We start from the raw sequence: 16246 nt of genomic DNA on the forward strand, positions 1-16246 counted from the left end.
GGAGAGAGATGAAGAGAATCAGACGGAGACCCTGCGGATGGACACACCTTCTCTCGCTCCATCCGTCTCTTTTTTCTTCTCTCAGTGAACGAATGTACTGTATGTTTTCTGGGTGGAGTGCTGAAAGCAGGAGAAAGTGGCAGAGGCTATATTTAGGGGTGACTTGTATCTGCAATTTGTATCAGTCATGTCAAATTAAATGTTTTGGAGAAGAGTCAACAGTTTCCTTAGTATGCCAGTGTTCAAGGGGTTCTTATTATTGTCCATGTTTATTATAACCATACAACACAATTCAGTAAACTCTCCACAGCAGTTAACAAGAGTGATTTATTTCCTGTCATGGTGCAGTAAGAAGGTGGATAAAAGCAGATGTGATATTTAATTATAATGACGTGATAGCTCTTACAGAGGAGCAGTGAGCTGTGACTGACAAACATTGTGCCCTTTAATTTAAAGTATGTCAGCTGATCCTTTAAGGTAGACCTTGTTGTTTGGTCATATAAGACTGATTTAAGTGAATCCCGGGTAATCTCCAGATGCCAGCTGTCCATCAGCACTGCCTTCCTCCAGATGATCAGAGCGCTCCTGCTCCTCCTCAGCGTGGCCTTTCATCACCTTTACCACTGGAGATGAGAAACATTTGGAGTAAGAATATACAGCAGACCAAACAACTAATCAATTAACGGAGAAAATAATCATTAGCTGCAGCCCTACTTTCAATATAAGTAAATAAATAAAGACGTTTGCTCTTACAGTCTACAGTATGACGCTCAGAGACTCACCCTGTCTCAACACTGTGAGCTGTGCCGATGCAGACGTTTCCCCCAAGGCATTGTGGGATATGCAAGAGTAGACTCCTGCATCAGAAAGGTGGAGGCCCTGTATCTGAAGCCAGGTAGACACAGTGTAGCGCTGGGGACCGCCCCGAGCCTGAAAAACAGACAGGATTCAATCTCAGGAGATGATTTGAATCTATTCAAATGTGAGAAATGTATGCATTAGATTTTTGTCGGCAGTATGGGTGGAACAAGAAAGCAATTTTGTATCATAAATCATTGCCCTGTTGTGATCATTTACAAGCATCAATATCAGCTTCCTTTCTTCTTTTCATATTGTTATCAACTTGTGGAAAAGCTCTGAATTTTGGTTGATGAGCATTTAGGAAGTGCAAAGTCAACGAGAACACAATGTTGTGTGGATGTGGATTACCACTGTGTCTTCTCAGTAGAAGTGTTTGTACATTTGCCTTTTTGGGGGTTATGTATTTCTTTTGTTGATGTTTCTTAGATGATTGTCTTGCAATATAACGTAATCGAATCAGTTGCACTGAATTACCATTGCAATCTCTGTCAGTATATTGTGATAATATTGTGAGTTATTGATTCCTATCTCAGCCTCGGAAAATGGTAAAACATCGACCGGTGGGATTCAAGTTTAAAGAGCTACTCCGGCGATTTTGTGTGGCACTGCCAAAAAGCTCGGAGTCTCAAAAAAGACACATTGAAATACAGAATGATTGAAATTGGAGCAGCAGAGGCAGACATAACCTGACTTTCTATCCATAGTATGGGTGAAGCTCCAAAAACACTGGATCCTACATTTCCCACAATGCAATTTAGTGGCATCTTTTTTTGGACAGCTCACTCCAGAGCCACAGGAGACACTATACAACTATTTTCACAGGCTGAGTCATACTCCTCATGATAAATTAACTGCACTCGCTATGTGAAATCTGTGAAATGCCTATTTAATCAAAAACATCTTCATCTATTTTGCAAATCGGGAAAACAAAGCTCTTAAAATAAAAATTACAGACTCAACAGGACACAGTTCAAACAAAGCACACACTATTAATGAAACTTTCAGTGATGCATAATCAATGCCTGTCTATTTCTTTACATAAATATGGAATTTTCTCAATACTAAAATTAACTGTATAAAAAAGAAAAATACACCTCGCTACTTTCAAACCACATTCAATGTTTTTATCCTGTAACTTCATGTTTGCCCATTTTTTTTCTTTTTATATAATGTTGAATATCCACCCAAAATATTCTAGACGGATTATTTCTTCTTCTGATTCACAGGAGGTACATGAATATTCAATATCACTTCTAAATTTCTCCAGTCTCTTTGTTGTTTTCTGGATATAGCCTATTCAATGCTAAATTTAAAAAGAAACCTCTTTAACTTTAACTATTATAAAGATGGAATTTGTCTCCACCTAATCAGTTAATTTCACCATAAAACAAAGCCCAACAGAATCTTGGGGGCAGAGATTTATTTGAGCATTTATTCTTCGTGATATCAACTTCTCTATGGAATATATCGATGATCAAATCCTCAATACTAAACCTCTGAGAAACTGCAACACACCCCTTGGCAAAGCATCAAAAACCACAGCCTATACTTTGGGCGTAACTGGTATTTGAAAGGAATTCATTATGCGTCAGTATCTGTTTACCCGAATTAATAAGTTGTTAAACTGGTACGACACCATTGTCAACCCATTTCTCATATTCAATTGAATATTCTTGTATATCCAAATGGAGTAATGATAATATGGTAATATGTATAAATTGTATAGTTTATGGGCCAGTGGAGCTTGTTTATGAAAATATGCTAACTTAACAGGCAACTTATCGATTTTGTAATCACATTTTAGCAGAAATTTAACTCCGGCCATTGAACTATAAATATTTTTAGGGAAGGAAGTCCACATGTTGCCTTTTTCTTTAATCAATTTAGTTAACCATTTCACCTTGAAAGTAATATTTACCTGGACAGAGATGTGAGGATCATCTCCCGGCAGGAAGTTTTCAATCCCTGTCTTCTTCCAGCCCAGGTTTGGAAGAGGGTAGGCTGAGACCTCGCAGCCAAACACGATGTCATTCCCGGTGTAGTTGAACAGGTTTCTGGGGCCTCGAAGGACACGGGGAGCTGCAGCAGAAGAAAAGGAGTACCCCAAGGTTCACAACTAGGGCCCCTAAAGTTCCCTATCAAGACCAATATTCACATGCATTGACATTTTGAAAATAATAACTTTCTTGCACTAATAACATATGTAAGAAAAGAGTTAATGAACCAGAGTGGCAGGGTCCTGTTCCAATGACCCCGAGGGTTATATTATGGTGGCTGGCGGCTTCTCTCATCTGGCAAACATTTGGATAGGTCCACCCATCTGAGCCACACACAGGGTTCTTGTCCTGACATACACATGTAGGCTCTGGCTCAGCCCTGTGTCCCCTCTTTGGCATTTTCCTCTGGCAGATTAGGCCCTCTCCACAGCGGCCGTAGAACTTCTGAGCCCCATCCGGGTCACATTGCTGCCCCTCCACGTTAGCACACTGTTCACAGCATCCACATTCGTCCTGCACCTGACCTGCAGGACAGTTGTTGGGGAGTGGGGGACAGAGGTGCTGGTTGCACTCCCTGCAACCTTCACCCTCCTTCCACAGCCGCAGCCATCCAAGGTGCTGGGGTGGCAACCCGAGGGAAACGTGGAGCCATACACTCATTGAAATACACACACACAGGCAGAGCTTAGCCATGCTGCTGACCTGCATCAGCAAACAAAGTCAGAAACAAACCTGATGTAACAACTTGAAGGCACAGAGTTGATCCAAAAGGAGCTTGTAAAATGGTTTCAAACTGAACAGAATTTGTAAGAGAGATGGCAGTCCTGATTGCCTGCTGTTCTCTGACAGTCAAACAGTCACATGTTGTTCCCCCTCTGAGTTTTAAATGTTTCCTTCTGTCTCCTCTCCTCTGTCCTCCTCTGAATGGTTGGATTGGTTTTCGTTGTTATTATTAGCTACCATGTACCCCTGCTGAAGTATTTTGCCATTTTGTTTTCCTCCCTTGAGATTTCTTCATCAGCTCCAAGTCCTCTCTAACAAAGAAACGGAATTCTCAGTGAATGAAGCAAGCAAACTTCATCTCTAAGGTATCCGACTCGTCTCATCTTTCTTTCCTCGCAATTCTGCTGCCTTTATTCATGTGCCAGTGTCTCTGGGCAGGGCAGGACTGGCAAACGGGCTTCAGAAATGGCACAGGATATAAAAGAATCTTGCTGAATCTGAACTTCACACAAAGGTAATGGAAAACAACAGCTGTCTATGTGAACATAATGATCCCAGTATACATTTTAACATGCACTATTTAGCATACAAGGAAATTAAGTTAATAGGAAATGGAGCCCTATTTTGCGAGCTCTCTATCTAGTGGAGTAGTGTGAAATTCCTGGGTTTGGAAACCTTTTTTGATGATTTCTGTTAAAGTTGTGGAGCTTGAGCGCAAGTATTTGACCATAAATTGAAAATATGATGTGTGGGAAAGGACACATACACAAAAAAATTAAATAATACGTAACTGTAGATATGAGATTATTGTTTCTCAGAATTAGGGATAAGGTGTTTCTGCTGGTGTGCCGGTCTCGATATTACTCATGTCAGATGATATATTGTAGCCTACCAAAATAACATGGGGCTTTGAGGCTTGGTTTTTCTCCTCTAATTCAATTTGAATATGTTACAAATGGTTGCTGTTGTTCTTTAAGTTTGTGATATAGGCCTAATTATATATTTTTATGAATATTACCATTTGGATTTGCCTTTCTTAATACATTCAATAACAGAGAGACATTTACACTGTACATATATGGATTACTGAATGGGCCTACCTGGCACAGGCCCAAAGGGTCACAGGCCCCCCTGGCCTTCACTTGCACAATGTCATCCAAAATAACACGTACTGACCAGGAAGAGATTTAAAATGACACCAAAAGGGACACAAAAAGAGCACAAGGAGATGCAAAGGAACTGCAAGAAGACACAAAAATCTACAAAAACAGACAAAGAGACAGAAAACGACCACAAAGAGTCACAAAATGACCAAAAAATACACAAAATTTTCTGAAAAAGACACAAAACAACCACAAGGTTACACAAAATTAAAACAATAAGACACAAAATGGCTACAAAGAGACACAAAACAACTACTAGAAGACACAAAATGACAAAAAAAACATACAAAATGACCTCAAAAGGACAAAAAATAACCACCAGAAGACACAAAATGACAACAAAGAGACACAGAAAGACCACAGAGACACAAAATGAAAGAGATGCAATCTAACTAACAAAGGACACAGAATTACCCAAAATAGACACAAAACAACCACAAGGAGACACGAAATGACCAGAAAGAGGCACAAACTTACTGAAAAAAAGACACAAAATTACCCCAAAAAGACACAAATAAACCACAGAGACACAATAAGACCACAGAGAGACACAAATATTCCAGAGACACAAAATTACCCCAAAAAGGCACGAAACAACCACAAGAAGACACAGAATGACCACAAAGAGACACAAACTGACTATAAAGACACAACATTACCCCAAAAAGACACAAATCAACCACAAGGAGACACAAAATGACTATGAAGAGATGCAAAACCATAAAAAGATGAATAACAACGACAAAGTCTTTGTGTATTGCTCTTATGTCGGAGAGGTGGTGGGGCCCTTTGCATATCTGTGCCCAGGGGCCCATTGTCTCATAATCCATCCATGATTTTGTATATTTCCAGTATGCTTTGTGTATGTGTATCCATTACGTAAGTCCTGTACGGCTATGGTCTGGTATAAGAAGGCTTTGGGCTCTGTCTGTGACGGGAAAGTGTGGCCGGCAGGTAGATTAACAATAATAAAACAATACAACTAGCCTACCTTTTATTGTTGTGTGCAAACTGGATGGACTTGACTGAATTCAGACATATATGAGAAAAGTAAAAGTGTCTGTAGTTAGTTTAGCTGCACTTGCATTGCAGCATATAGCTTTGGTGTGTGTGAATGTTCTGGATTGTATTTGTTTAGTTACGTGGCACTTTCCCTTTGCCGCCCGGTGTATTACGGATTGTACACGGTGTTGGATGCTCAGCACAATCACCTCCCTGTGTGAATGGTCGAAGGCGTGGCTTCAGTAGCGGTGTGTCTGACGTTGCTGCATGTGAGGCGTCACGTACCACGGAGGTGAATTCACAGGACCGTTAATTTTACGACCGTGCATAGACTGCATCCGTTATATACTTCAAAATAAAACCTGAAAGCTGAATAATGTCACGTTGAACACAAGTTTGTCGTCAGTTGTAGTTATTCCTTATGGTATTGCATCACATATTTGTCAACTGATAGATCACAGTTCACGCTAAAGCTCATTTAATGTCGTGTGGTGCGAATTAAAGAATGTGTGTGCTTTTATTTTTGAAAAGAAAAGTACAGGAAATGGCGCGCTAATCATTAACTTAGCTCCGTGTTCCACGTTTCACAGGAAGTAAAGAAATGTCTGAAGGAGAGATGGGAAACTTCACTTTATAAAGTGACAGATAAACCTCCAGTCTGTCTTCACACACACCTCCTTTGCTTCTACTGACCAGTTTCATCAAGACACCTCGCCGGGACCGACAGTTTACATTCCTACCAGGAAATACAGTAAGTATTTTCACTGACATTTCAATCATTCCGTACTATGTGGTGTCATTTTGACAGTTTGTCAATGAAGTTGTGTCTTTGCTCACTACATTGGACTTAAGTTGAGTTACTTAGTCTTGGGTGTAACTGGCTAAGACGTAATGGGTACACGGTGACATATTAACGTATTAACAAAACACATTGTAGGTGTGGTTTTTGGGAGGCTACACTTACATACAGACCGTTACTAATCAGTTTGATTTTACTGTATAGTCTGTATAGCCAAATAATACAATTGTGAAGTAGTAAAATAAGAAGAGAGTTAAAGTGTAGCCTGGATTTCATGTAGTCACTTGTATGTGAGTGAAACAAACTGTGTTCATGTCAGTAGTTTTGAATGGAATTATATCATAAAACTTGTGTGAGGCAAAGTACAAGGAAGTTGACACTTATTTACGTTAGAGTCCTTAGAAAGTATGCTCTCTCAAAATACAATGATAGCCCCGACAATGTAAAGTAGTAGGTACAGATAGTATCCTGCAGGCAGTTTAAGTGTTTTATGTTGACAGGTTGAAGCTTGCACTGTCTGATATATGGGACAGTATGGGTGGGTTCCATATCTCAGCTGGGTCTAACAAACCTTTCAGGTTGCTCAAATGGGCTCAGACTAAAGGACATCCTGTTTTTCCAGAGCAGGTCTAGAGTGTCGCCTCGAGCTATTCTGTTACTGCTAAAATGTCACCTGAAATAACCACAACAGGTATTTGAATGGACGGTTGATTCTATGTACTCGATTGTGTGTTGCATTTGACAGGTGAGAGAATGGCAGAGAAGGTGCTGGTCACAGGTGGAGGAGGCTACATTGGGAGTCACTGCGTGGTAGAGCTCATTGACGCAGGCTACCAGCCAGTTGTGGTAGATAACTTTAGTAATGCTGTCAGAGGTAAGCTCCCTTAACAAAGGCCGATGAATGACTTTGTACATCATTGTCAACATGGCATTTCAACATGTGTTTGTTTAATGCAGTGTTACTCATATCTCATATTACTCTGTGTGTGTGTGTGTGTGTGTGTGTGTGTGCGTGCGCGTGTTTGTTTGTGTGTGTGGGTGTGTGTGTGCGTGCTACATCCTGTTGTGTATGGAGGAGAAGGCGACGTGCCAGAGAGCATACTTAGGATAGAGAAGTTCCTTGACACCAGCATTGAGTTTCATGAACTAGATCTTCTGGACAAACCTGGCTTGGAAAAACTCTTCAAAAAGGTGAGCAAGTTACTGCAGCTGATTTATTAATCTTAATAAAACTGGAACAAGCACTCATTTCACTTCTTAGTTGATTGACAGAAAATTCACCTGCAACTATTTTAATAAGCAGCAAACATTTTTAGTCATTTTTCATACAAAAATGACAAATGTTTAATGTTTTCAAATGTGAGGATTTTAGGCATTATTTTGTCATGTATGACAGTAAACTGAACACAAAGAGAGCTTGGACAGTCAGTTAGATAAATCAAGCCATTTCAGTATGTCAGCTTTGGCTCTGGGAAATGATGAGGGCATTTTTCACTAGTCTGAAGACATATTATAGGCACTTGATAAAAGGATCAATCAAAAAATATATGGATTGATGGATAATGTAAATAACTGGTAGTTTCTCTACATGTAAAAACAAAATGTGTTATTTTCCTAATCTGTAATATTAATATTATTAAATAAACCCTGGGAGACTCAATCTTTGATGAATGAAACTTAAACTAATGCATATTTTATTTTCTTGGCTGTTTATTTACATGACCCATCCCTCATGGGATTATTCAGACACATTAACCAATTACAAACCAAACATTCTAGTATGATAACCTCCCATCATCCAACAGCACAATACATAAACTGTCATCCAGACATTAACACAAACATTATCAAGCCCTAAAAAAAGACATAAACCTCCCACAACCAAAGCTTTGAGAGATATCCCACTACAAAAGATAAAATACAAAACACAGCCCCCTGAGTACAAGACACAATACATAGATCCAGCCAAAACCAAATCGACATCTACGTGAATCAGTGCCAAATACTATTTGGTCCAGTTCACTAATAGTCCGCAGTCCATACAAAACCAAGTCAGAGGGATCCATCACAGGTCACTTTTCTTCTCTTATCCCAAGCCCTAAAAGATACTCCAAGAATGCCAAAACATTATCAAAGTTGTATTCGATTAAAGTTTCATTAGCCATACCTATCAAAACCTAATTTAGGAATTTGGACTTTTTATAAACAAAATTTATTGTAAATCATGATATAAAGGACATAATAGAATTAAATTAATTTCAAACAATCAGGGCCATCTCATACATAAACTAGTATTCATGTAATTTCAAGCTTTTATAGACTTCTGTTTGCTTGTTTTTTACCAAAGAATGTTCCCACTGGCCACCGCACATTCTCAGGTTGCAGTGAAAATAGGTAGTGTGACTTAATGCTATCATACTGTGTATTAGTTATAGAGAGTCATCATGCCAATCTATCTGTGTTTGCAGCATTCTTTCAGTGCGGTGATGCACTTTGCTGGTCTGAAGGCTGTTGGCGAGTCAGTGGAGCAGCCATTACGCTACTACAGAGTTAACCTCACCGCTTCCTTAAATCTGCTAGAGGTCAGTTTAAACTTTTGTCTTGTGATCTGACTCCATCTGTCCTCAGTTAAATCTGCACTTCACTTTTCATTTCAAGATTGAGCTTTATTTGCTTTTCGTCATTGTTCGCTGAGTGCATGACAGCGTGTGTTCATTTGATACTGAGTAGACTCATTCAAACGCTGCATAACTTTTGACTCGTGGAGGTCACTGTGTCCACCAGACTTAGCGTTTATGCTCACGTGTGTCTGCTTTAGACCGCTGACTGTACGTGTGTGCCGTGTTTGTTTGCATCTGCATGTGTCCCAGGTGATGCAGGCTCACAGGGTGCACAATCTGGTCTTTAGCAGCTCAGCGACAGTGTACGGAGACCCACAGTATCTTCCAATCGACGAGCAGCATCCGGCAGGGGGCTGCACCAACCCCTACGGCCAGACCAAATACTTCATTGAGGAGATGATCAAGGACCACTGTAAAGCTGAGAAGGTAGTGTTCAGAAGGTACAAAAGCATTTACAGATGCACACAAACACATATACATATGGTGTCTCATTATTGCCTGTGTGTGAGCAGGACTGGAATGCAGTGCTGCTGCGTTATTTCAATCCAATCGGAGCTCATTCCTCTGGCCAGATAGGAGAGGATCCACAGGGTATCCCTAACAACCTGCTGCCATATGTTGCCCAGGTACATGACCTCTCTGATAATTGTACAGCTTGATGAGAGCATGCTATGCATATTCATTGTTTGCATTGCTTAATTCATCTCTCTCATAGGTTGCCGTTGGGAGAAGAAAGTGCCTCAGTGTATTTGGGAACGACTATGACACAGTTGATGGGACAGGTAATGGAGAAAACCTTTTACTGCATTGCACAAATTTGATTGTGGTTTAAAATATTCTTTTGGGCAGAGAGCTCAAGGTTTTCTCTCTCTTGCTAGGTGTGCGAGATTACATCCACGTCGTAGATCTGGCAAAAGGACACATAGCAGCTCTGAAGAAGCTGAAGGAAGACTGCGGCTGCAAGGTACATTTGAGAAAGGAGCAAAAGCACTGTAAAACGCATTCTCTAGTTCATTGTGCATTCACATCCATACATGATTGAGTTACTTATGGAAGTGCTGGCATGTGTGCATGATTGTGTCTGTAGGTTTACAACCTGGGGACAGGAACAGGCTACTCTGTGCTCCAGATGGTGGAAGCCATGAAGAAGGCATCAGGGAAAGAGGTGAGTGACAGAGGTGCTCTTTTCTCTCCAGAGTAAATTGTCTTTAGGGTCAGGGATTGTATTGTGTTTTCTGAGAGTAATTGAAGTGACTAGGAGCAGTAACCCCACGACATTGTGTTATCGTGTGCGTTAAATGATGGCCAAGCTGACACTGACTGTGAAGGTGGCGCCCAATCCATGGGAGTTGCCACTTTTTAGGCTAGACTACCTTCCTTTTTGTTGATTAAACTAAATGCGTCTTCTCTATAGATCCCACACAAAGTCGCCCCACGCAGGGCAGGAGACATAGCATCCTGTTACGCCGACCCTCGTCTAGCTGAGAAGGAGCTGGGCTGGAAGGCTGAATTTGGCCTGGAAAGAATGTGTAAGCGCAGCCACACTGCCAAAATCTATATGTATTTTATAGAGATTTTTGTGAAATCTTTCCACACAATACCCTAATGTTGTTTTTTTCCTACTCATGCAGGTGAGGATCTTTGGCGCTGGCAGTCCATGAACCCCACCGGATTCACCAATGGCCCATCCTCTTGATGTAACTTCAGCCTTTTGCTGTCGTTCAATCCTCTTCTGAATCACCAGGCCAAAGCAGACCATCAGCGTCCTCATTTTTGCATAGCCTATAAACCGATGACTGACTTTATATTCACATCTAATTTTCCATTTGTTCTCTATTAATGGTTTTTTACTGTTTACATCCAAGGAGAGGCGTGTAAACATGTCTGTATGATTTCATTGTGTTGTTGTTGTTTCAAATTAAAAATGGATTTGTTCTCCATTAATGTATTGATGTGTGAGCCATAACAATGAAAGAATAAATTAATTTTCTTACTGAGGAAAGTGACGCCTTCATTTCCCACTCCACTGTGAAACCGGACTGTTTCAAATTATTGTAATTAAATAGGATTGACTGTTGCAGTGGTGACTCCGTTATGAGATGAAAGGAACATTCTTGAGTGACACACAAAAACAAAAGCGTAAGAATATTATAGTGAAAGATACTCACCTGTAAATATAATAAGGGTGCTGAAAAGTCTATTGAGCAACACAGATTATTATAGTGTTGCAAAGGCAGATTAAATAAATGTACCAGTACGATATGGTCAGTAGAGGGTTGGAGTCTCACAGACAGGCTAAAAATCCCTGCAGAATTACTGTAGAAATAATGCACAGTTTTACATAGGTGGGGTATTCAGTGTTCAGTGTTAATATTCCGTCCATACAACACATACAAACGGGGCACTAGGGCTTTAAATGGCTCCTTGAACCCTCGGGCACCCAGTTAATAAACACCCACGTCAGCACAGTGCTCCAGTCGCTCTAACCGGGTTTCGGTCTTTAGGGCTGAGCAGGAAGTGCCTGGCTGTGGACCCTGGACGAGAAAAAAAGAGCCAAGAAAAAAGGCAGAAGAAATTAAAGATGGAAATGGTGGCAGACTTGGGGGCGAGTAGACTCTATCGGGCGCCGGGTGAATCAAGTCACCAGTGAGTATCGATGGATTTTGTTGGGGGGTATCACGGCGTGGGGCGTAAGCGGGTCCTGCCGACACCTCACGCCTGGGAAAGAGTCGCTGGGTTTGGGCAGCAGGCAAATCCTCCCCGCTGCTCGCTGCGCTCCGGACCTCCGGCGAGAAGTGGGGGTGGTCTTGAGGATGAAAACGGGCGTATTAGCGCGTCGCATCCCTAATATGATATACCATGCGAATATATTTATTTTTCATCTCGCAGCATGCTCAGTTGCTGGAGGTTTGTGTCTATTTTTCTATTGTGTGCTGGCCGGAGCCTGAAGTGGGCGTCGCTCCAGGACAGACTGGGCTGCTCCGGTGCGCCGCTGCCCGCTTTTCTCTCGCAGGACTGCAGCACAGTCATGTCGTTTTGTAGGTCGACTGATGCCTGAAATGAGGGAGAATAGCTCGGTGAAGACGCCAGACTTGGTTTCGTGTGACATGGGGAGCAGTGTAGAGTCTAAAGGGCGGGTGTTGCACCGTGGGTTATCGGGCGCTGTGGAGCCTGTCAGCAAGCATCGCATAATTAAAAATGAATGCGTGTAATTCAGAGTCTACGTGAGGATGGTTAAATAGGTTACTATAGGAAAAGAAGAACTATTCTGCAAATGAGGTTGCGGCATTTTTTTGTCCCTCTCTTTAGATGACATGTCCGGTTACAGTGCTTTATTTGCTCTCACCAGTCTGCTGTGTTTGTTACATCAGCGATTTCATGCGCGCTTTAGCTTCCCTCAGGGATGATTACAGGGTTTTGCCACCCGATGCTCTCTGACTGGAGTCGGGTGTAGCCCATTAGAAGAAGATTTTGATTGAAGGCTCGTCCAGCCAATCACAGTGCAGAGTGGAGACCGGTGGGCGGAAAGTCTGCGGAGCTGGAGATAGTCCAGTGCAGAAACAAAGACAGGGGAGCACTGACAGCTACATCAGTGGGGGTGTCACTGGTGTGCTCACTGTGTGACCTGCTGGGGTCTGTTGTGTAACCTTTTATCAAGGTAAGCTGACAGTCATAAGGTCAGATGTCCCATGAATCACACTGCAGGAGCACATGCTTCCCTCCTTAACATGTAGGGTTTTAAATTATATATCACTATGAATGCATAGGCTCATACATGTAGGTTATTAATTCAGCATCATGAAGATGGATGTGTCTCAATGTCAGTGATGAGTGTCCACAAGCCCTCTGTTATTCTATCTATACCGCATGCACAACCAGTGTGAGTGCTATCATGTTGTCTCCTGCAGGCAGCCTCAGAGGTGGTTCAACACCGCTGACATCACAGTGGCTCACCAAAGCAGCCTGCTTAAGCAGCTCAACCAGCAGCGCCGGCAGGAGCTTTTCTGTGACTGCAGCGTGCTGGTGGAGGGCCAGCTCTTCAGAGCCCACCGCAACGTCCTGTTCGCCAGCAGCGGCTACTTCCGCATGCTGCTGTCCCAGGGCCCCGGCGTGCTGTCCGACTCCGTCAACGCCACCTTTGACGTCTTCAGCCCCGAGACCTTCACCGTCATCCTGGATTTCATCTACTCAGGCCAGTTGGACCTCTCCAGTCACAATGTGATTGAGGTGATGTCCGCAGCCAGCTACTTGCAGATGAACAATGTCATCAACTACTGCAAGAACTTCATCAAGTCATCCTTGGACATCAGTGTGAAGGATGAAGACAGCGAGCGCTGCCTCAGCTTGTCTGAGACCTGCAGTTTCACCAGCGGAGCGGGAGAAGAGACCACAGAGCAGCAGCAGCAATGCCCCAGCTCTGTCAGCCCACCACCAGCCCTCTGGACCCGGGACAACTCCAGATCCCAGTCTAGCTTTATGGGGAAGGACCCAGAGCAGGAGTCATCAGCCTCCGTCCTAAAGACTAACCCAAGCAGCCCTGCTGATGATCTCAACACAGAGGTAGAGGACCTGCACGACCCTCAGGACCCTCTGTACACCTTGCCTGGATCGGAGCGCCGGCGAAGCAGAGGGGCAACTAAGAGGAGAGCATCCAACAACACACGCTCCCACCACCCTGAAGATTTAGACATTCAGGAGGCGAGGACACAAAAGGCTGAAAAGGCAGAGGAGCTGTATGCCACTCTTCCACCTATTGTGGGTGTTATTGGACACTTTAATAAAGGTGAGTTGGCCTGTATGTGAGAGAACGGAAAGGCAGTAGTTCTCTAGAGAAGTGAGAAAAGGAACCACATCATCAGCAGACTGACATTAACTTTATGTAACCATAAAAAGAAGACAGCTCTGTAGGAACAGTGATATCCAGGGAATAAACAGAAAAGTCAAAGCTCTGAACAGTTTCTCTTCCTCTTTGCAGACTCCAACCCCATTATGCGCTTCAAATGTCCCTTTTGCACACATACGGTGAAGAGGAAGGCAGACTTGAAGCGTCACTTGCGCTGCCACACTGGAGAGAGGCCATACCCCTGTCAGGCCTGCAATAAACGCTTTACTCGCCTGGAGCATCTTCGTAGCCATTTTGAGACGGTGGGTTTATTTACAACCAGGAGGTGAAAGCCATTCATTTTGGTTTAACAGTTTCAGAAGAAATGGTGATAAAGTTTCCACCCCAGGCTGCGCTATAGGATTGGAAGATAAAAGATGCATTGTTTTCTTATGTTTACAACCACTTATTTGTACCCATACAGCTACAAAAACACCAACCGGTTTTGTTTCTCCACAGATCCATCAAGCCAGGAAGCTGGTGTGCAGGAAGTGTAAGTGTCAGGTGACAGAGGAGACCGGGCATGTGGTGTGTGAGGGCACACGACGCTACCGCATGTGCACTGCATGCATCCAGGAAGTGGATTGTGATGATATCCCCATGGACAGTATAGATGGCGCCAATGAGGAACCGGCTCTGTTACTGGGGGTGGACGGGGAGGAGGAGGGGGACAGCAAGAGGAGCTGGATGGTAACCGATGACGATGACCTGGCTGAAGACTCGGGGGCCGACCTCATCATCCAACAGGTGGACGACAGTGACGAGGAGCTGCAGTGAAATGGAACCAAAGTGTGTGTGTGTGTGTGTGTGAAGAAGCATAATACGAGTATTGACTGTGTTTGAGTGTGTGTGTGTGTGTGTGTGATAAAGCCATGCCAGAGAATTTATGCATAAAATATGCGACTCACTAATGTAAATACACAGTTATTATATATTAGTTGTCTATTAGTTAAATGCAACTCTTTAATTACTTTAAATGAGATGTTGACCTTTGTGACACGATGGAATGCTTTTTGTTAAGCTTCATAAATATATGCAGTATCCAAAGCATGCATATTCAGTGTTTCCTTTGCTTCAGTTATCTTTAAATAATTACTCTTGCAAATATGTTTTTTTTTTATATGCATGGAAGTACACCTTTGCTACTCTTTGGGACTCTCTGCTTTGATAAAAGCTGGCATTTGTGCAAAGTGAAGTGACAAGGAAAGAATTGTGATTCTACTGCTATTTCCCTGTGTTCTGTAGGGGAAGTCAAGAGCAGACTTTTTGTTCCCCACAATGTCACACAGTTGCAGTTTTTTAATGATTATGTTTGATTATGATGTGCACTATGATACTATAAAAAACAATTATAATTTATTTGTTGTGTTTTTTACTTTTTGACACATTAAAGATATTTTTATACATTTGCAGTGTCTGTCTTTTCACCATATTTTAGTGTAAATGGAAAGTAAAATCTAATGAGAAATACTACATTCATCGAGGATGGGAATTGATGTCGTGGATAAAAGCACACAGGTGAACACTGGAAATGCTGTTGTAACTACCGGCAGGTACTGGTTAAATTGCTTACCCACACTGTTACAATGTACCAGTGTTTTTGCATAAGCTGTAGCTGTGTTGTTTTTGTTTGGTCTTGTACTATTAGGTCCATCTTCATTCTGCTTCACACTCATACTGTAAAAACACTCCAACATATCAATCCTTTCGGATGACTGCTGGGCTCATAATCAAAACTATTTCAACCTTTTTCCAATGTATAGCTGCTCCACAAGGAGGTAATGCTTATTGTAAAGAAACTCAAACCTAGATCAGTGTTGTTTTTTAGCAGTAAATGTCTGAGCTGGTGTCAAAAGAATTTATTTTTAATTTCTTTGTACATTGTTTGATGACACAAAGGATTTTTAATCCACAAAGGTCTTTGGTAACCTGTATTAGAGGGATTTATCCCATCATATGCATCAAAATGCTGAAAGACGTGTAGCAGTGTCATCTGTCACATGAGGATAGTCTGAGCAGAAAGTGTCAACATGGTAAACCACTTCTGAGATTTTATGATATATCTAGTGGACAAAGATGTGAAAAATTAGATGAGTGAGGTGGTTCCGTGGTACCATGCAGAGGCTCTCAAAAGGGTAATGTAGTGAAATATGCAAATACAATAAAATAAAGGCAGATTCTGTTTTCAAATTGCAACT

The 16246-nt window shown here is 42.1% G+C and overlaps 3 protein-coding genes across 4 annotated transcripts; 2 read left to right on the plus strand and 1 right to left on the minus strand.

Annotated features, from left to right (window-relative positions):
* Positions 1–366: 366 nt before the first annotated feature.
* On the minus strand, positions 367–3577 carry LOC126401460 (kazal-type serine protease inhibitor domain-containing protein 1-like). Its single transcript, XM_050062719.1, has 4 exons — positions 3086–3577; positions 2780–2940; positions 783–930; positions 367–623 (listed from the first exon to the last, which is right to left on the minus strand). The coding sequence occupies exons 1-4, from the start codon at positions 3564–3566 to the stop codon at positions 511–513; spliced, it is 903 nt and encodes a 300-aa protein (XP_049918676.1). The 5' UTR covers positions 3567–3577; the 3' UTR covers positions 367–510.
* A 2767-nt stretch (positions 3578–6344) lies between these two features.
* Positions 6345–11168, plus strand: gale (UDP-galactose-4-epimerase). Of its 2 annotated transcripts, none has more exons than XM_050062716.1 (11): positions 6345–6497; positions 7291–7419; positions 7621–7736; positions 9014–9127; positions 9416–9592; positions 9679–9792; positions 9882–9948; positions 10045–10130; positions 10254–10331; positions 10581–10695; positions 10798–11168. In XM_050062716.1, the coding sequence occupies exons 2-11, from the start codon at positions 7299–7301 to the stop codon at positions 10860–10862; spliced, it is 1053 nt and encodes a 350-aa protein (XP_049918673.1). In that variant the 5' UTR covers positions 6345–6497; positions 7291–7298; the 3' UTR covers positions 10863–11168. The 2 variants fall into 2 exon arrangements, with proteins under 2 accessions (XP_049918673.1, XP_049918674.1); XM_050062717.1 differs by having other exon boundaries at positions 7624–7736.
* Positions 11169–11634: 466 nt separating this feature from the next.
* On the plus strand, positions 11635–15454 carry zbtb8a (zinc finger and BTB domain containing 8A). The gene is made up of 4 exons (XM_050061793.1): positions 11635–11812; positions 13075–13949; positions 14142–14311; positions 14508–15454. The coding sequence occupies exons 1-4, from the start codon at positions 11748–11750 to the stop codon at positions 14823–14825; spliced, it is 1428 nt and encodes a 475-aa protein (XP_049917750.1). The 5' UTR covers positions 11635–11747; the 3' UTR covers positions 14826–15454.
* Positions 15455–16246: the final 792 nt, after the last annotated feature.

Source organism: Epinephelus moara, chromosome 14 (genome assembly GCF_006386435.1).
Source record: "Epinephelus moara isolate mb chromosome 14, YSFRI_EMoa_1.0, whole genome shotgun sequence".
Taxonomy (NCBI): Eukaryota; Metazoa; Chordata; class Actinopteri; order Perciformes; family Serranidae; genus Epinephelus; species Epinephelus moara.

Coding starts and splice junctions, on each gene's coding strand:
- LOC126401460 (XM_050062719.1), bottom strand. CDS start 3,566: ATGCAGGTCAGCAGCATGGCTAAGCTCTGCCTGTGTGTGTGTATTTCA. Junction 2,941..3,085: donor AACAGGACCCTGCCACTCTG/GTTCATTAACTC, acceptor CTTCTGCTGCAG/CTCCCCGTGTCCTTCGAGGC. Junction 624..782: donor GCTCACAGTGTTGAGACAGG/GTGAGTCTCTGA, acceptor TCTCATCTCCAG/TGGTAAAGGTGATGAAAGGC.
- gale (XM_050062716.1), top strand. CDS start 7,299: ATGGCAGAGAAGGTGCTGGTCACAGGTGGAGGAGGCTACATTGGGAGT. Junction 9,593..9,678: donor ACCACTGTAAAGCTGAGAAG/GTAGTGTTCAGA, acceptor GTGTGTGAGCAG/GACTGGAATGCAGTGCTGCT. Junction 10,696..10,797: donor ATTTGGCCTGGAAAGAATGT/GTAAGCGCAGCC, acceptor CTACTCATGCAG/GTGAGGATCTTTGGCGCTGG.
- zbtb8a (XM_050061793.1), top strand. CDS start 11,748: ATGGAAATGGTGGCAGACTTGGGGGCGAGTAGACTCTATCGGGCGCCG. Junction 13,950..14,141: donor TATTGGACACTTTAATAAAG/GTGAGTTGGCCT, acceptor TCCTCTTTGCAG/ACTCCAACCCCATTATGCGC. Junction 14,312..14,507: donor TTCGTAGCCATTTTGAGACG/GTGGGTTTATTT, acceptor GTTTCTCCACAG/ATCCATCAAGCCAGGAAGCT.